At 39.0% G+C, this 21435-nt stretch overlaps 1 protein-coding gene across 25 annotated transcripts in view; it reads right to left on the bottom strand.

Annotated features, from left to right (window-relative positions):
* PTK2 (protein tyrosine kinase 2) overlaps nucleotides 1–21435 on the bottom strand; it is a 353655-nt gene that overhangs the window by 248061 nt on the left and 84159 nt on the right. For 9 of the 25 annotated variants that reach the window (XM_074387195.1, XM_074387192.1, XM_074387194.1 and 6 more), the window contains one exon: nucleotides 16946–17264. The exons of the other annotated variants lie outside the window; for them this stretch is intronic. In XM_074387195.1, the coding sequence (XP_074243296.1) occupies nucleotides 16946–17045 (100 nt within the window). In that variant the 5' untranslated portion in view covers nucleotides 17046–17264. Of the gene's footprint in view, nucleotides 1–16945; nucleotides 17265–21435 lie in introns of those variants that run through there. 25 annotated transcript variants of the gene reach the window in all.

A 21435-nucleotide genomic window follows, 5' to 3' on the forward strand; every position in this document is an offset into this window, starting at 1 on the left:
ACAGGGTTTTGTTATTGTAGCTCTTCTGTTTCTGTGGCCAATTACATTTTTAAAAACATTTCAAGATTAATTATTCACAGAGAGCTGCCACTTTTGCACACTACAGAATATCTTTTTCAATAAATTATCAAGGTGAAAATGAAAAGTTTTTTAAACAAAAAACTGTTCCCACATGGCTCAGTCCAGTACTCCTCAAATCATCTGTGATGAAGAACCAGTTTTGTTTTTATTCCCAACCTATCACAGACCAATACTTTTGTAAAATACAATGAACAGGAATTTCTAGAAAAATGAAGTGTTTTTTGTTTTTTTTTTAAGACATACCTAAGCCAAGCACAAAATTTCCATCACTATAATCAATCGACATCACATTACTATCAAATTGCTGTAAGGTATCAAGGTGTCTAGATGCTTACACCGAATTTCCTTATCTTGTCCTAGGCTGTTAACAGTTCCAGCACCAACACTAGTCTGCTGACCACACTTTACTGAGTCCTAGCTCAGGCAGGCTCCAAACCGTTCACTTCTCAGCCAGGCTGCCCAGTTTAAATCACTATAGGCAAGAGACCAAATGCTGACTGGAATGGGAGAGAAGATGGAAGTCAATAATTGCTGCTCAGCTGTCTACAACTTTAGGTCTCCCTTTAATTAACATAGGAAAGGTATCAAGGGTTCTCAGTGCCTAACTCTTTCTTCTCTTCAAGAAACAGGGCAGTTCTAAGTCCAGACGTAAAGAAACAAGTGTTAATAAACTATGGAGTTAAGCTCCAAGGCTCAACCCAGAACCTGATATAAATGCTACATATGTAGCACATACAAAAAATAAAAATGCAAGGAACATAATAAACACCCTACTCTTTACTCCAGAATTCCCTCATTTATAATTCCTGCACATGTTAAGATCCCACCAAGAGAATCACCTCATTATGCTTTAAGTGCACTGACCCTATAATAAAACTTGAGACGTCTGCTGAAGCTGTGAAGGGCAGGAGGATGTTGGAAGAAGACTAGCTGGCTACTAAAACAGATTTACAAGAAAAAACAAACAAGCCGATTCAAAAGTGGGCAAAGGATATGAACAGACACTTTACAAAAGAAGACATACACGAGGCCAAGAAACATATGAAAAAATGTTCATTATCACTGGTCATTAGAGAAGTGCAAATCAAAACTACATTGAGATACCATCTCAAGCGAGTTAGAATGGCGATCATTAGAAAATCTGGAGACAACAGATGCTGGAGAGGATGTGGAGAAATAGGAACACTTTTACACTGTTGGTGGAAGTGTAAATTAGTCCAACCATTGTGGAAGACAGTGTGGCGATTCCTCAAGGACCTAGAAACAGAAATTCCATTTGACCCAGCAATCCCATTACTGGGTATATATCCAAAGGATTATAAATCTTTCTACTATAAGGACACATGCACACAAATGTTCATTGCAGCACAGTTTACAATAGCAAAGACCTGGAATCAACCCAAATGCCCACTGATGATAGACTGGACAGGGAAAATGTGGCACATATACACCATGGAGTCCTATGCAGCCATAAAAGACGATGAGTTCGTGTCCTTTGTAGGGACATGGATGAACCTGGAAATCATCATTCTCAGCAAACTGACACAAGAACAGAAAATCAAACACCGCATGTTCTCACTCACAGGCGGGTGTTGAACAATGAGAACACATGGACGCAGGGAGGGGAGCATCACACACTGGAGTCTGTTGGGGGGAAATTGGGAAGGGACAGCAGGGGGTGGGGAGTTGGGGAGAGATAGCATGGGGAGAAATGCCAGATATAGGTGAAGGGAAGGAAGGCAGCAAATCACACTGCCATGTGTGTACCTATGCAACAATCTTGCAAGTTCTCCACATGTACCCCAAAACCTAAAATGCAATTAAAAAAAATATATGAGAGACTAAGCAAAGGAATGCAAATTGGTACAGCTAAATTAAAAGAAATAACAAAACTTGAAGAGCTTTAAGAATCTAGGTAATAATTCTAGTTAAAGTGACTCCTTAATCTAAACTGGTCTAAAAGTTATCTTCTCCCTCATTTTGGTCTTTTCTGCAACACTGAGTTTATTTCCTAATAAAAGCTCTAACCTAAAATTCCTAAATTGACTTTACCAGACAAAGCAGCTAACATTAAATTACCTAATGTTTAACATGCCCTTTATCCAATGTGACTTTGATGCTCTTCCTGTTAACAGGTGGAATCTGCATTCCTTCCTTCTTGAATCTGGGTGGGCTTCCGACTCTGGCTAAGGGACTTTCTAGGCTAGGAAATAAAAGGCAATTACCAAAAGAAAAAGAAACCAAAAAGAGTTGACCAGGATTCCCTTGGTTTTCTTGGAACTCAGCCACTATCCTGATAACTACAGAAATACAAAGACTCTTTTTTTTTTTTTTTTCTTCAAAGACTCTTAAAGAGACTATTACGCACAACATTTGTTAACCAATTAGAAAAGGTGGAAGAAACTGATAAATTCTTGGACACATAAAACCTACCAAGATTGAACCAAGAAGAAACAGAAAACCTCAATAAGCCAATTAACGAGTAAAAGAAAGTGTAGGCCCAGGCATGGTGGCTCATGCCTGTAATCCCAGCACTTTGGGAGGCTGAGGCGGGCAGATCACTTGAGGTCAGGAGTTCAAGATCAACCTAGCCAACATGGTGAAACCCCGTCACTAATAAAAATACAAAAAAAGTAGCTGGGAGTATGGTGGCAGGCACCTGTAATACTAGCTACTTGAGAGGCTGAGGCAGGAGAATCGCTTGAACTCGAGAGGTGGAGGTTGCAGTGAGCTGAGATGGCACCAGTGCACTCCAGTCTGGCGACAGAGCAAGACTCCATCTCAAAGAAGGAAAAAGAAAAAAAAGAGAGAAAGAGACAACACACAGAATGGCAGAAAAGTATTTGCAACTACCTATCTCACAAGGGATTAATAATCAGAATATACAGAGAGCTCAGAAAATTCAATAGAAGGTATTGGAGGTTAAAGTGAGCTAAAATCACACTCACTGAACCCCAGCTTGGGCAACAAAACAAGATACTGCCTCTTAAAAAAAAAATTTTTTTTTTTTTAAAAAAAACAACCTCAAAAGCAAAAACATAAATAATCCCATTTTTTAAAAAGGCAAAAGATCTGAATAGGCACATCTCAACAGAAGACATACAAAGGGCCAACAGGTATATGGAAAAAATGCTTGACATCACTATCATCAGGAAAATACAAATTAAAACCACAATGAGATATCATCTCACCTCAGTTAGAATACCTATTACAAAAAAGACAAAAAATAACAATACTGGCAAGGATGCAGAGAGAGGAGAGCTTATACACTATCCATAGGAATGTAAAGTACTATAGTCATTAAGTAAAACAGTATGGAAGTTTCTCAAAAAAAACAAAAATAGAATATATGATCCAGCAATCCCAATACCGAATACATATTCAAAAGAAAGAAAGGAAATTGGTCTCTTGAAATGATATCTGCATTCCCATTCTTATTACAGCACTATTCACAACAGCCAAGATACGGAATCCACATGGACAATGTGGTAGATACACACAATGGAATAGTATTCGGCAACAGAAGAATGAAATCTTGCCAGCTGCAACAACATGGGTGGAACCAGAGGGCATTATCTTAAGTGAAACAGGCCAGGCACAGAAAGACAAATAGGGCATGTTCTCATTCACAGTTAGAAGCTAAAAAAGTAGATCTCATGAAGTACAGAGTAGAGTGGTAGTTACCGGAGGATGGGAAGGGAAAGGGTGCAGGGGATAAAAAGAAGTTGGTTAAGGGGTACAAAAATATAGCTCGCAGAATAAGTTCTAGTATTTGATAGTACAGCAAGAAAATCACAGTTACTAATTTATTTTATATTTTTAAACTAGAATTGTAATGTTCCCAACACAAAGGAAAGAAAAATGTTTGAGGTGATATCCTAATTGCCCTGGTTTGATCATCATATACTGTATACAGGTATCACATATACCTCAAAAATAAGTACAATATTTATATATTAATAACAAGTGATTGAAATGACCTACTTGATACACATCTTAAGAAACTCGTATTTATTAAGACTGAAGCGTATACTAAGAATACTAGTGAAGATACAACAAGCAGACCTCACTTTTTCCACTATTTTCAGTATTGTGAAGACAGCTGCTCAATCTGATTTAGTGAACGAAGAGGACATAATCTGATATTCCAACCAGTCCTACTGAAAAAAATTATATTAGACACTCTAACACATGCTAGCTTTATCTTATGCTGGTTCAATCTACTAAATTGTTGAATAACCACTCTGGTCCTTTCTGCCCTCTTGTCTAATATGAGCGAATATCCCTTACCTAAATGTTTGGGAATAGAAGAGTTTCAGATTTCATATTTTTTCAGATTTTAGAATATTTGCATTACACTCACTGGTTGAGCATCACAAATCAGAAAATACAAAACCTGAAGTGCTCCAACAAGTTTCCCTTGAACATCGTTATCAGCACTCAAAAAAAGCTGAGTATTTGGGAGCATATCAGATTTCAAATTTTCAGATTAGGGATACTCAACCTGTACTTTCTTTCCTTGCTCTGTATCATTTGTTTTTGCAAACAATCACAGCAATTGACAATCCATCCAAATGTCTTTAAAAAAAAAAAAATTAAAGGTTTGTGGTAACCCTGCATCAAGCAAGTCCATGGGCATCATTCTTCCAACAGCATGCGCCCACCTTTACCAAATGTGTTACATTTTGGTAATGATCACAATATTTCAAACTTTTTCATTATTATTATATCTGTTACGGTTATTAATGATATTTGATATTTCTATTATAACTGTCTTGGGGTGCCACAATAGCACCCATGTAAGATAGTAAGCTTAGTTGTTACGTGTGTGTTCTAACTGCTCCACCAACACTGCTGCCTCATCTCTCCCCCTTCTCCTAAGGCTTCTGTATTCCCTGAGACACAGTAACATTGAAATTAGACCAATTAATAATAACCCTGCAATGGCCTCTAAGTGTTCAAGTGAAATGAAGAGTCCCATTCCTCTCACTTTAAATAAAAAGCTAGAAATGATTAAGCCTAGTGAAGAAAGCATGTTAAAAGCTGAAATGGGACAAAAGGTAGGCTTCTTTTGCCAAAGCCAAGCCGTGAATGCAAAGGAAAAGTTACTGAAGGAAATACAAATGCTACTCCACTGAACACACAGATTATAAGAAAGCACAACAGGCTGGGCGCAGTGGTTCATGCCTGTAATCTCAGCACTTTGGGAACCAGAGATGGGTGGATCACAAGGTCAGGAATTCAAGACTGGCCTGGCCAACATAGTGAAACCCCATCTCAACTAAAAATACAAAAAAAGAAAATAGCCAGGTATGGTGGCAGGCACCTATAGTCCCAACTACTTGGGAGGCTGAAGCAGGAGAATCTCCTGAACCTGGGAAGCAGAGGTGGCAGTGAGCCGAGATCGCACCATTGCACTCCAACCTGGGCAACACAATGAGACTCCATCTCAAACAAACAAAAGCAGAACAGCCGTACTGCTGACACTGAGAAGGTTTGGGTGGTCTGGACAGAAGATCTAACTAGTCACAACATCCCCTTAAGCCAAAGCCTAATCCAGAGCAAGACCATCTTCCATTCGGTAAGCTGAGGTGAGGAAGCTACAGAAGAAAAGTCTGAAGCTAGAGGTTGGTTCATTAGGTTAAAGGAAAAAAAGCCATCTCCATAGCATAAAAGTACAAGATGAAGCAGCAAGTGTTGGTGGAGAAGCTGCACCAAGTTGCTCAAAAGATCTAGTTAAGATCACTAATGACTGTGGCTACATTATACGTCACAATGAAGAAGAAACAGTCTTCTATCAGAAGATACCATCTAAGACTTTGATAGCTAGAGGTGAAGTTGATGCCTGGCTTCAAAGCTTCACAGGACAGGCTGACACTCATTATGGGCTAATGCGGTTGATTTTAAGTTGTAGTCAACACTTATTTCCCATTCTGAAAATCTTAGGGCCCTTAAGAACTATACTAAATAGACTCTGCCTGTGGTTAACAAATGGAAGAACAAAGCCTAGATGAGAGCACATCTGTTTACAGTATAGTTTACTGAATATTTTAAGCCCACTGTTGAGACCTACTGCTCAGAAGAAAAGCTTTCTTTCCAAATATTACTGCTCATTTATAATATTCCTGTCATCCAAAAGCTATGAGGGAGATGTACCAGAAGATGGATGTTTTCCTGCTTGACACAATGCCCACTCTGCAGCTGATATGGTTTGGCTGTGTGTCCCCACCCAAATCTCGCTAGCAATTGTAATCCCCACACGTTGAGGGTGGGAACTGGTAGGTGATGATTGGATCATGGGGGCAGTTCCCCCATGCTGTTCTTGTGATAGTAAGAGAGTGCTCATGAAATCTGATGGTTTCAAAAATGGCAATTTTTCCTGCACTCTCACCTCTCTCCTGCTGCCGTGTTAAGACATGCCATGCTTTCCTTCTGCCTTTCAGCATGATTTTATGTTTCCTGAGGCTTCCCCAGCCATGCAGAACTCCTGAGTCAATTAAACCTTTTTCCTTTTAAATTACCCAGTCTCAGGTAGTTTCTATAAAGCAGCATGAGAATAGACTAACACAGCAGCTCACAGATCAAGGAGTAACCTGGACTTCAAGGCTTATTATTTAAGAATTTTATTTCATAAGGATATAGCTGCCATAGGTAGTGATACCTCTGATGGATCTGGGCAAAGTACCTTGAAAACCTTCTGGAAAGGATTCCCCATTCTAGATGACATTAACAACATTCAGGATTCATGGGAGGAGGTTAACACAGCAACAATGGGCTGGGCACAGTGGCTCATGCCTGTAATCTCAGCACTTTGGGAGGCTGAGGCGGATGGATCACGAGGTAAAAGTTCAAGACCAGCCTGGCCAACACAGTGAAACCCTGTCTCCACTAAAAATACAACAAAAATTTAGCCAGGTGTGGTAGCGGGCACCTGCAGTCTCAGCTACTTGGGAAGCTGAGGCAGGAGAATCACTTGAACCTGGGAGGCAGAGGTTGCAGTGAACTGAGATTGTAAGACTGCACTCCAGCCTGGACAACACAGTGAGAATCTGTCTCAAGGGGAAAAAAAAAAAAGACCAATATGAACAGGAAATTGAAGTAAGTTGATTCCAACCCTCACAGATGACTTTGAGCAGTTTAAGACTTTACTGGAGGAAGTAATTGTAGATGCAGTGGAAAATAGCAGAAAACTAGAATTAGAAGGGAAGCCTGAGATATGACTGAATTTCTGCAATCTCATGATAAAACTTGAACAAATAAGGATTCTTCCTTATGAACATGTGAAGAAAGTGGTTTACTTGAGAAGGAATCTACCACCAATGAAGACGCTGTGAACAATGTTGAAATGACAGTAAATGATTACATAAACTTAGTTGATAAAGAAATGGCATGGTTTGAGAGGCCTGACTTCAATTTTAAAGTTCTATTATGGGTAAAATACTATCAAACATCATTGTGATGTACAGTCAATGCAGCAAATTTCGCTCGTCTTATTTTTTAAAAATTGCCAGGCTACCCCAACCCTCAGCAACCACCTTAGTCCAAATTAAGGCAAGACCCACCACCAGCAAAAAGACTGACTCACTGAAGGCTCACTAAAAAATCAGTAGTCTTTTTTTTTTTAAAAAAAACATCAAGTATTTTTAAACTATGGCATTACTTTTTTTAAAATAAAGAATGGTACTGTACACTTAATATTTGCTTTATTGCAGTGCTCTGGATTAAAAACCACAATTATCTCAGAGGCATGTTTGAATCCAGAACACAGAACTCAACCCGGGCAGTCTAGCTCCATCAACCTCTCTGCAGCTCAACTAAAGCCCTGTTGCATCTGGGCCTACTGGGTTTCTCATTTCTCCAGAAAACCCTGTTACTAGTGGTCCATATTGCTGTGTGGCAACACGCAGATGAATGGCAGCACTTTCCCATCATCACAGTACTCACCACCCCTCTACTGGCCTCAGCCAAAAGCCAGCTTAAACTTATTATTGCAAAGCCATCTGGCTTCATTTATTCATTCATGCCTTTACCCTGTAGACAAATAAATGTGCCATACCTCCCTCAGATTAATAAATTCTAAAAATATTTATTGACCCCTTCTATACTAGGATAGGCACTGTAAGAGATGTGCTCATAAAGAAGGTAAATTAATTAAAAATATGTACATGTAATCCAACTGTAAAAGAGTTTTTAGCCTGGTTAGGAGACAAACACATATGCAAATTATTTATTTACAAATGTAACAAGTACAATTAAAAAATTACAATTGTAATATGCATTGTTAAGAAAAAGATCAAAATTGTTACATAATTATTATAATACATTATACCTGCACTGAGTGCTAGAAATAACAGAGGAGGAGGAAGAGAGGGCTTATGAGGAAGCCAGAGAGGCAACTAAAGGGGTTCCACTATTTGGAAACCTTCAAACCAGCAACCACCAGGACAATGTGCTGGTGGTTCGGGGAAATGTTCTTACATCATTTCTTTGATGATTTTTATCCTTTTTTTCTTAGTTATAATTACTAATTATTTTCAATTCTTATTATTTTATGTTAGATCTTCTGGGTTCATGATTCTATTTTCTTTTCTCTTAAATCTGTCCATTCTTCCTTTCCATGTTCTGAGAGCTATCTTTGACATTACTTTCCACTGCTTCTACATAGTTCATTTGTGCATTCTTAAACTGTTATGTTCTTTGAACATATTTTTCTTTGAGATAGGGTCTTGCTCTATTGCCTAGACTGGAGTTCAGTGGTGTGATCATGGCTCACTGCAACCCTGACCTCTCAGGTTCAAGCGATCCTCCCACCTCAGACTCCTGAGTAGCTCAGACTACATGTGTACACCACCATGCCCAGCTAATTTTTGTATTTTTTGATAGAGATGGGGCTTTGCCATGTTGCCCAGGCTGGTCTCAAACTCCTGGGCTCAAGCAATCTGCCCACCTCAGTCTCCCAAAATGCTAAGATTACAGATGTGAACCACCGCGCCCAGCTGGAGTACTTTGGAAAAGACTCCTATTTGTCTTTCCTGGGTGCAAAACTCTCAGCTCTCTGGAGGTCTTAATTATTTTTCTTTTAGCTTCCTTCTGCTTGCTGTTTCATCTTATTGCACAGAAGTTGTTTTATTCTGTTTATTTTGGTCTCACATTTTGAAAACAGAGGCTGTCTTTAAATATCTGGCTGTCCATCCTTGGCTTAAAGCCCTACATGTGAGGACAACGTGCTGGTGATTGGGCTAAGCAGAGAAGCAGCCTGTATTATTAGTCTGTTCTCACACTGCTGATAAAGATGAACCTGAAACTGGGAAGAAAAAGAGGTTCAAGGGACTTACAGTTCCACATGGCTGGGGAGGCAGTCATGGCGGAAGGCAAGGAGGAGCAAGTCACAACTTATATGGATGACGGCAGGATAAGATAAAGAGCTTGTGCAGAGCAATTCCTCTTTATAAAACCATCACATCTTGTGAGACTTACTCACTATCACGGGAACAGCATGGGAAAGACTTGCCCTCATGATTCAATTACCTCCTACCAGGTTCCTCCCATAACATGCGGGAATTCAAGATGAGATTTGGGTGGGGATATAGACCTATATCATATCACAGCCTTTCTGAAGGGGCCAATTCTCCTGATGTCCAAATCGAGCCCTTTGCTAAGACCAGTCTCCACAGAAAAGAACCTTTCAGTCTCTTGCCAGGATTCCAAAAGAGAAAGAAGACATGCCAAATTTCACTTAATTCTCAATGTTGAATATAAGAACACATTCAACATAACATGTTTTACCAGAAATTTTCCATAATAAAATATGTGAAACTGGGCTGGGCACAGCAGCTCACACCTGTAATCCCAGCACTTTGGGAGGCTAAGGAGGGCGTATCACGTGAGGTTAGGAGTTCAAGACCAGCCTGGCCAACATGGTGAAACCCTGTCTCTACTAAAAATACAAAACTTAGCTGGGTTTGGTGGCATGCGCCTTTAATTCCAGCTACTTGAGAGACTGAGGCAGAAGAATCACTTGACTCCAGGAAGCGGAGGTTGCAGTGAGATTAGATCGTACCACTGTACTCCAGCCTGGGCAACACAGAGAGACTCTGTCACTTAAAAAAAGGACATAAAAAAGGATGAGTTCATGTCCTTTGCAGGGACATGGATGAAGCTGGAAACCATCATTCTCAGCAAACTGACACAAGAACAGAAAACCAAACACCGTATGTTCTCACTCAAGTAGGTGTTGGACAATGAGAACACCTGGACACAGGGAGGGAAACATCACAAACTGGAGTCTGTTGGAAGATGCAGGGGGGCTAGGGGAGGGATAGCAGCGGGTAAGGAGACTGGGGAGGGTTAACAGTAGGAGAAATACCTAATGTAGGTGACAGGGGGATGCAGGCAGCAAACCACCATGGCATGTGTATACCTATGTAACAATCCTGTACAATCTACACATGTACCCCAGAACTTAAAGTGTAATTTAAAAAAAGAAAGAAAAGATATGAGAAACTGTATATGCAGACAACCCACAGTAAGGAAAATAGATAATCTATTACGATAGCATTTCAACTCTTAGGGCTTTGAAGACTTTAAGTGGTGAAATATATTCCTCAGAATTTCAAGACTAAATAATCTCTACCTTGAGCCATTATGTGCTTTCCATGAGCAAGACCCTATAGATTACAGGACAGCTAAAACTTCACCTAAATCCCCAAAATAAAAATTTAAAGGAGCAAGCCCAATCTAGTATCTGAGCCTACAACTGAAGAAGGTTGAAAATTTTACAGAAGTAGTGCATATCAAGAAAACCTTTATAGGCAGTGACATGTGCACAAGATCTTGAAGGGGAGCAGTATCTGTCATTTAATAACAAGGACTGTGCTCCTCACAACTATACGATTCTTACGTCACCACAGTTCCGTATCTGTAAAGTGGGAGTTGAAATAATAAAGTGTTTAGCAACACATATGAAACAAAGTTAGCATTCAATAGACAATGATAGTTGTTAAAGAAGGATGAAGTGAATTTTCAAAGGGGAAGAAAAGGGGAGTTCAAAGTAGGAATATTCTTCAAACAGAAATCCACTGAGACCTTCCCATGGAATCATTAGTTAGTCTTAATCAACATCTTTCCTGCTATCCCCGATATCTTTATGAATGCCTGTTAAAAAAGAAAACCCAAGATGACTAGTCTTACTATGGTAACATTGGTATATATGAAATGTATTCTTAATTCAATAACCAAATTAAACACAAATGTTCATTTAAAAATTTCCCCTAAATCTTGTCCTATTAAAAAAAAAATTGGGGTTTTACCTAAACTGAAAATACACCATCAGTATACAACTCCATTATGAACTTACATAAAAGTTAAAACAAGAATATACAATTGTCGGGGGTTGTTACCGTCTCATTGACGTGAAGGTTTGTTATACCTGTAAACTTGTGCCCTGGGGTTTGTTGTACATATTATTTCATCATCCAGGTATTAAGCTTAGTACCCAACAATTATTTTTTTTGCTCCTCTCCTTCCTCTCACCTTCCACCCTCAAGTAAATCCCAGTATATGTTGTTCTCTTCTTTGTAGACAAGTACTTTTTAATTTCCACAAAAATTTCCATGACTCTTTCATTTGCTTCTAATGACTGAAACCTCTGTTGTCATTAGAAGCAAGGATTTATCCTGTCATTAGAAGACAGGATTTAATTCATTCATCTGTTTAAAGTAAATGTCTACTACGTCTTAGGCACTGGGAATGCAGCAATGAGCAAGACAGGCTCTCCTTGCCTCATAGGGTGTACATGTCACTAGGGGACAGTGGCTAAACCAAACAAGTAAATAAATAAACCACAAAGTACGTCAGACAGTGGTTAAGAGCAAACAGAAAGACAAGACAGATAAAAGGGATGGGGGTACAATGATGGCAGGAGGATGAGTCCATTTTAAATAGTGTAATCCGGCTGAGTGTGGTGGTGCGTACCTGTAATCTCAGCACTTTGTGAGGCTGAGGTGGGCAGATTGCTTGACCTATGAGTATGAGACCAGCCTGGGTGACAGAGACAGACCCTGCCACATACATATATAGGTACACACACACAAACATAGTGTGATCAAAGAAGGACACACTTTAGGGTTCTCATATAATTTATTACCCAAACCAGGACACTTAGGAGGTTGGGAATGGGAGTGCTAAACACGTGGAACACTGGGTCAGTAAGCACAATATGAGGTATGTTGTTATTCTCCTTCACTTAGAAAAGGCGTCCCCAAACTTTTTACACAGGGGGCCAGTTCACTGTCCCTCAGACCGTTGGAGGGCCACCACATACTGTGCTCCTCTCACTGACCACCAATGAAAGAGGTGCCCCTTCCTGAAGTGCGGCGGGGGCCGGATAAATGGCCTCAGGGGGACGCATGCGGCCCGCGGGCCGTAGTTTGGGGATGCCTGACTTAGAAGGTCATATTTGAGCAAAAACCCCATATCCAGGTCAGGTGCAGTGGCTCACACCTATACTCTCAGCGCTTTGGGAGGCTGAGGCAAGCAGATTACCTGAGGTCAAGAGTTTGAGACCAGTCTGGCCAACATGACAAAACCCCATCTCTACTTAAAAATATGTAAAAATTTGCAGAGAGTGGTAGCAGGTGCCTGTAATCCCAGCAACTCGGGAGGCTGAGGCAGGAGAATCACCTGAACCCAGGAGGCTGAGGTTGCAGGGAGCTGAGCTCATGCCACTGCACTCCAACTGGTGACAAGAGCAAAACTTGGTCTCCAAAAAAACAAACAAAAAAATCTATCCTCTGACAGCTGTAAAACCATATACAAAGAAGAAAAAATAAGGCAAAACTAGCAGCCTCTTCACTAAATACTAATAATGAGGACAAGAAAAAAGAATATGAGAGATAATGTTTAATACCCATTGCCTTATGTTTGTGGATGAGCTGGTGTTACTAATACTCAAAATAGAAATGAAAAGGGAGAGTTCACCACAGTCTTTCTGTTAAGACATCTGTTGAGAGAACCAGAAGGAGGCATGTTTCCCACAGGAGGATATTTAAAGGCCAATTCACTCCTCTCAGGGAGCTATTTTTAAGAAATGTGGATTAATATTGATCTGCAAACTGCGGCTTCTTTCTAGTGAGCCTCACTTTTAACCCATGTCTGTGTCTCTGGTTAAACAACCACCTGGTAGGCATAAAGAATTGGAAATATAGTCATAACCCCAATTCACTTTCTTCCAGCCATTCTCCCCAGCAAGAGCCTTTGCTCTACCTATACAATCGACTTGGAATTTTCTTCTTCCAAGTAGCCACTTGACTAACTCCGGTATTTCCTTCAGGTCTTCAATAAAATGCACCCTATACAAAATTTATTCATTCATTAAAGTAATAATCATTGTGTCAACTATATGTCAAGAAGGAAAAAAACGGACATTATCGCTGTTAAGTTTACAGTCTAATAAAAGACAGAAATCCAAACAAGTAAAATACATAATGATAAATCACAGTAAATGCTATACAAGACCAGAAGAAAAGGATATAGGAGGGAACATTAGAGAAAACTTGGCTTAGACTGAGGGGAATGAGAGCACTGGAGCGAGACTCCCATGGAAATATTTGCCTTTTTTTTTTTTTTTTTTTTTTTTTTTGAGACGGAGTTTCGCTCTTGTTACCCAGGCTGGAGTGCAATGGCGCGATCTCGGCTCACCGCAGCCTCCGCCTCCTGGGCTCAGGCAATTCTCCTGCCTCAGCCTCCTGAGTAGCTGGGATTACAGGCACGCGCCACCACGCCCAGCTGATTTTTTGTATTTTTAGTAGAGACGGGGTTTCGCCATGTTGACCAGGATGGTCTCGATCTCTTGACCTCGTGATCCACCCGCCTCGGCCTCCCAAAGTGCTGGGATTACAGGCTTGAGCCACCGCACCCAGCCAATATTTGCATTTTAATAAAACTACCATGCATTCTACTCTGAGATACATATTTTTATTTGCACACTAGTCATTTATTCATTCAACAAATATTTAACAAGCACCTATTACGTGCCAAGCCATTTATCTGGCATATGGCAGAGAGTAAAAGATGAAGACTCCTACATCCTCGTGGGGCTCATTTGAGCTGAGACCTAAAAGGAGTTGGCTAGTAGGAGAATGCAAAGATTATGATTCCAGGAAGTAGGAGTTGGCTATTAAGAGAATGCAGAGATCATGATTCCAGGAAGGTGCAACAGGTGTAAAGGTCTGAAAGGAAAAGTTTGGGGTGTTCAAGGCACTGAAAAGCCAAAATAATTGTGCCATTAATGAGCAACAGGACAATGGCCAAAAGCTGGGAGAAATAAAAAAAAGAGAACAGACCAGGATTTAACAACCAAATCTGACACTCTTTAGTTCTTCCCAGCCTTTCAAAAAGATAAAATAAAAAAATGTAAAAACTGATATAATCAAATAACTCCCCAAACAGGGCTTTCTGCACTTAATAGACTTACAACCTAAAAGAGCAGTCAACATTTACATTTAATTCAATATTCTGACTCAAAACTGTCTTTAAACCTAGAAAATCATGATGTAGTTGAACCCATGTTAAATCAAAGTCCTTCTGAATACTTGAAAATGTAATCTTCCTTGGATGGGACCTAAGGTGGATTCTTTACATTAAATTCAACCTCACAATGAGCTTGATTCAAAAAACACCCCAGAATGCTTTAAGGATACCTTAAAGGTTTCAGTTTAAGGTATACAAATATAATCCGCTCTACTATTTTTAGCATGTCCTGGTATTTTATGTGTCTTCTTAAATTGGGACGCTGCTGTGCTTTTTGAGGTTAATGCAACTGATAAAATCAAATGTGTGGTTTAGAATGTCTAACTGCAGACAGACATTTGTATATTCTTTGGATTTGAGCTTTTTACTTTGTCTTTATCTACAAGTTTTAACTTTTATACTTGAATATAACCAATTCAGACAATTCCTATACACCAAGTTCTTTGTCCTTATCACACAGATAAAAATTAACCAGCATAAAAACAAGGTTTCCTGCCTTCCTGTCCTGGTACAATAGTAACATGAGGAGAGAGAGAAGTAGTTTACTAAGATAGTTACACACTGGGCAATCACAGTGGAAACTGTGTGTGCAGCACCAAGAAGGGACAGGATGACAACTCCTAGGTTTTGTGAGAACCTCCTCTGAACAACTCAAAGGCAAAACCATTCATATGAGGAGATGGCTTGCTGCAGCCCTACACGTGAAACTGATTGTGACCCTTGACACTGTCTCTACCTTTTCCTATCTTTTATATGTGAGTGCTGTTGTCTCTCACCCAACCCTAACTCTATCACAATGCATATTTCAGTTAAAAATAGTTCTACTCATTTGCTCTGACAGCCAGCAAACTTAATTGTTTCCATCAATTGCTTTGGGGTGAGCAAAACGCTACAATCTCTCTTTTCTTTCAAAGTTCACAGTTTTAAAGTCACACCGAATAAAAAGAAAACCAGTAGCTGATAATTTAATATCCCATTGGTACTGGATGTGTAGATCTTGAATCTAGCTTAGGCTTTGTGAAGGAAATCAAGAGAGCCTTATTGTTAATAATCAGTGCTAACAGAACGTTATCACACAATGGAGGTGGCATTATGCAAATGAACCCTAGCAAATCTACAAAAAGACTGAAATTTTCAACAAGTCTAGAACTATTTGGCTCTGAACACTATTCATCACACTCACTTATATCATATATTTCTGACGCTGAGAAACTAAAATTGTAAAAGTTCCCATTTCCATAGCCCTTTAAAATCTAAGAGTGTGAATTTTACTCAGCAAAATATTTACTCTGAATATCTAATTACATACTCAAGTGAACAAAGTGAATACTAAAATAGTTTTAATATCACATGTTTTATAAATGTTTAAAAGCCTAGGAAAGAATCAAAGATGACAGGAACAACTAGATAAATAAAAACCATTTCAATGGTAAAACTAGTTTGGTGCTAACAAACCAATATCCCAGCGGTACTAAAATCTTACCCTAAAAACTAAAATGAATCAGTCTATACCCGTACTTAGAAAATTGCAGCCTTTTACAACAGCGCAGGTTCTTCCTTTTAAAAAATCTTTCCTAAGTGGAGTAACATATTTAAATATATTTGAAATAACAATAAATATTTTTATTATATTCTTAAGAACTTTCCTAACTTCAATATTTTTTACTACTGTAAGCAAAACAGCTGAATTTATTTGCTTTTAGTCACGCACACATTATATAGCATTTCTGACTTCTAAATATGTTTCCCAAATACGGTCTTGAATGTTACAGTGTAAATGCTATATTTTATATTTACATTTTTATATGAATAAAAACCCTAACATTAAAAAAGAAAATTCTTTATGCATGGCATTCCTAAGCTCACCTTACAAAAATATGGAGTTTCAAACCGAATATATGATCTTTACAGTGGATAAAGGAAACCAATTTTTAAAATAAGAAAATCCATGTTACTCTTATTTCCTACAGGTTCTCTTTTATTTCCTAAAATTTAAGCTAAAGTTCCTCGCTTTATTTCCTAAAACTTGCATATTACAGAATAAATACATGTCTTAATTAAAAGAAAAAATAATTTTTAAGAGGCACAGGATAGAGCATTAAAGGACAGCTTAACTCAAAATGCTTTTCCATAAAAAAGATTTTCATTTACTATTTGAAAAGCTATCTAATTGGTTTTATGTAATAGCTGTAAACCCATACCAAATCAATTTCCATTTTCCCTCAAATTTTAACTGTAAATCTATCAAAATAAATTCTGAAAAACATTTATCCACCTTTTCGGTACAAAAGCATGAATTTAAATAAAACTAAACATATTTTTAAGTTATTTATACCTTTAGCCCAACACACTGGAAATGGACTACAGCCGCTTCTCTCCATATAGATGGCACCTGCTGGTTTCAGGGCCTCTTGGCCTGCCAGTTCCAACAACATACACCCAATCCTATAAAGATCAAGCCAGGAGTCCGCACACAAAGTCCCAGTTCCTCGCTGTGATAGTATTTGCTTCGATCCACAAGCAAGACTAAGGTTCCCCTGTGGGCTCCTTTTTTCAGAGTTTGAAGCAAAATTTGGGAGGTGTTCCTTCTGTAATATTTTCCAGCAGCTTGAAGGATGCCTCTCAGTTACAGAATCTTCTCATGCTTCCGCAATCTGAAACACAGACCATCCTGGCTAGATTAAGCTACTGAACAGAATAAAACCAGCTAGTAATGTGACCCCATGGGCCTGTGTTCCTAAATTCATTCAGGGAAGGAGAAAGAGGGAGGGAAAAGAGGGAGGAGAAAAAGAAGGCCAGTAGCCAGTAACTTATTAATATGCTAATCTCATCCTTCTGTTCAATTCATCCAGTAGTCTTCTGTTTACAAAACTGACAACCAATTCTACAACTGAGTAAGCTGAAAATCAAGTCTGACCCAGATCATGTCTGTACATGGCTTCTCAAACCCTTTTTCAAAGTCACGCCTTTGTCATTTTACTAACCTAATTCTGACCTTAGAGTTAAAACAGTTACTTGGATGAAATAAAAATCCTTTCTGGGGAAAAAAAAAAAAATCCTGATTTATCTATGTCTCTGTGTCTCTAGGTACCCAAATATTTTTGTAGTAAAATATTTTTCCTGGTTGGTACTTTCATAGTAAGAGTATAAATTTTTTAAAATATCTCGAAAACATAAAATCAAGAATTTGAGGTAGCCACATTCTTTAAAATTAGCTTAGGAAATATTTAGGAATCCAAGATACATGATTTCCTTTCTTAGTTTCAAAACACAATGAGTAATAAACTCATACTACAGAAGACAGAAAAACACCCTTACAATCTGATACTAGCAACTTTTAAAAACGCAGAGCTACTTAGTTTTTCCATTCAAATTGTGAGATACTCAAGGCCATCTCAAAAATTTGGCCATCTGAACACATTCCACTTTAGCAGTAAGATAATTATTAAGTAGGCTCCTGGTACCTTTGTTCTCCGAACATACATAAGACAGACTGAGGCTCTATACAGTTCTAGCTTTCCTAAATGTGGGTAATTCTGTTAGTAATACACTTGTATAAACCAATCAAAAATCAAGTATTTTACTTAACAGTGAAAATAGCCTAGGCATTGTTTATGAAGTCACTAACTTCTGAAAACAATAGCTTAGAAGAACAAGAGCTGAGAAGATCTCAACAAAGGCTGAGAAGAACAAGAGGCTTATTTGTATTCAGTGACGCCCCAAGACAGTCGTTTCATTTCTAACATGCTACTCTTGATGATGGCTTTGTCTCTAGATTGACTTTCAGGTTCCTAACAGTAGCCAGAGTTCAAGTGACCTCTTCTATGCTCCACTGAAAACACATCATTCACCAGCGTGAACTCTGACCCCAGGGAATACTGGGAAGAAAGGGGCTCCAGTAAGACACAAGCAAGCTAGTGAGGAAAAGAACAGAGGAAACAAGCAACAGATCAACTAGAAAACACAAAAAATATCCCCAGCCTCCACCATTACTAAGAGACCAAGACTGTAAAGGGCGACTGCCATGATGGGAAGGATAAGAGCACATCAACTAGCAAGCATATCTGACATACTCCTGTGAGAATGGACTAGAGTTTAATCTGAGCCATCGACTAACAGATTGTGCAAATAGTCCAAGCAAATTGAGTACATCTTGGAACTTGATCTCAAAAGCTTAAAAAAAAAGCTACCACCATTAATTACCCACAATTCTATTCTACACACTAAGTACTGATTACATGTAATTTTCACATATTTTAAGCAAACTTGGTATTACATTTCTTTTAAAAATGAGAGCACTAAGACTAAAGACAGGGTCATATGACTCAGAAGAGGCACAGGAGTTACCAAGCCCACTTGCTCATCTAAGATGCCAGGGTCTTCACACCACAGCACACCACCCCACCCCAGGAAGGATTTTTGAGTCAGACTGAACAGCTGCCACAGGACCAGCTGAGCAGGAGTTAAGAGTGGCATAAGCACAGGGTGGTGGTATCTGGAGCTAATGCAGTAGCAGGAACAGAGAGGAGAGGACAAACAAGAAAAGGGAATGTAGAAAATGAGGGAGAGGGATGAACCCAGTCTCTATGACTTTAAAGCCCCATCTCTATGACCACTAGATGGGGCTTTCTCTATTAACACTACAACTACTTCATAATTTATTTCAACATCCAAATATCATCTCCTAATGTATAAGATCTTGAGGGTACGGGAAGATAAGATATGAAAGAGCATAAATTCTACAGGCCAGAGACCAAGGTGACTTAAGCAGAGACCAGACTGAAGCAGCACCTATGGAAATGTTAGGAACCAACTCACACCACTGAGAAAAGCTGAAGAGGATACACATGATATTGTGAGCAATAATCTATACCCTTTATTGAGCAACTATAGTTATATATAAAATAACTGTCTTTAATCCATAACACAATCTCAGTGAAGCAACTACTTCCCTGTTTTCATAGAAGAGGAAGATGAAGTTGAGAGAAGTCAAGCAACTTGTCCAAGGTCAAAGAGCTGCAAAATGAGGCAAGTACTAGCTAGTTTGGTAATACAGCGATTATTATTTTATTCCTGCTAAATATTAAAGACAAATTATTCTTTTAAATTCCTAATCCAGGGACATCTTAAAAAGAACAGAAATAGACTAAATGGCAATGTCAGTGAAAAGAGGAAGCAGTCCTCTATGTTATCGTATTTATGAATTCTACATACTAATATAAAAGCCACCCATTTATTTAAAAGTTCTCTGATCTTTACATCAAACTCTTTTGGTATTGGCATATTTTAAAGCAATTCTGGTAAATCCTACTTGAAAAGTAAACTCCTACCTTTTACCTTCAAGATATAGCCAGAATGCATGTATTTCTTACCACGTCTCCTGCCCTCACCCCAGCCTAGGCTGCCTGGATTATAGCCATAGGCCTCCTACCTGGTTTCTCTGCTCCGGCTCTGGCCGCCCCACACTCTATTCAGAAACCTGAGTTGTGCACTGATCTTTCCAAAACATCAATAACACAATTTTACTTCCCTGCTTAAAACTCACCAACAGTCCCCCAACTTTTCCAGAATCAGCACCTACATACTTAGCACAGTCTGTAAGGCCATGTGTGATATGGCTCCCCTATGTCTTGGCCTCATCACCAAGGATCCCCTAGTTTCCTTGGCACCAACCACACTGACCTCCTTGCCACTCCCTGCCCTCCTCTGCACTGCCTGTCCTTCTATGTGGGACACTCTTGCCCTGCATTATCCACATGGCTTGCACCCTTTCCCCTGCCACATCTTTGTTCAAATGTTGCCTACTCAACAAGGCCTATCCAGACCACCGCATCTGAAACTGGATGGCCCATCTGCTCTCCCTGCTTCATTTTATTCCCAAGGCACTTACGCCTTCTAAAACACCTCATGATTTACTTAAACATTCAAATTATTGCCTGGCTGCCCCCACTACCATGCAAGCTCCATGACAGAAGGAAATTCTGTCTGTTCTGTACATATTGTCTCCAGGGCCTTCCTAAAACGGTAAGATGTGTAGGCCACATCACACCCACCCTCCTATTACCTCTAAGTAATGAAAAGATGGCAAAGAGAATTTCTGTTTTCTTTTCAAGCCCATGGCCACAGAGAAGGTATATGTATGTGCTGGACGTCAGTGACAGTATGGCTTGCCTCCATCCTGGGCACTGCTTCACTTCCAGATCTCAGTACAGTACAAAGGCTCACTACATATTTATTGAATAAATAACTGAATTAAACAATATGAAAATCTTGCTTTCTCAAGAATATGAGAAAATAAAAACTGACAAAGTCTACAAAAATCATGTGAACTGTCTCTCCTCACTCACCTACATAAAAAATAAATCACATAATTGTAGTACTCTGATACTCTTATTAAAATTTTCACCACAAATTTTAACAGAGCACAAATGAAAATAGTGTATGAGATTAGATAAAATCGTTAGGGTTGCAAACAATGTTATAAGCAAGATCAGTAAGCATAAAAGGGAACTCTAAATCCCTTCATACAATGTACAATTTTGTCCAATCTGGCCTGGTCATGTATGAGAAGGCCCCTGGGAATGAATTATTAGGAGATGAACTTCTTATAAATGTCACCAAAAGCAGTTCACAAAAATAGCATCCTGACTTTCACATTTCTCATCTAATTGTCATAACCATGTCTCTCTTAAGGAATACCAAACATCAAGGCTGCAATTCTTGGCAAAGTAAAGCACTAATAAATGCTTTTACGCCAGTGGACAGGAGTAATATAAAAGAAAAATATTATTCATTTTATACACGTGTATTTCTAAATATATCATC

This window comes from Saimiri boliviensis, chromosome 15 (assembly GCF_048565385.1).
Source record: "Saimiri boliviensis isolate mSaiBol1 chromosome 15, mSaiBol1.pri, whole genome shotgun sequence".
Classification (NCBI taxonomy): Eukaryota; Metazoa; Chordata; class Mammalia; order Primates; family Cebidae; genus Saimiri; species Saimiri boliviensis.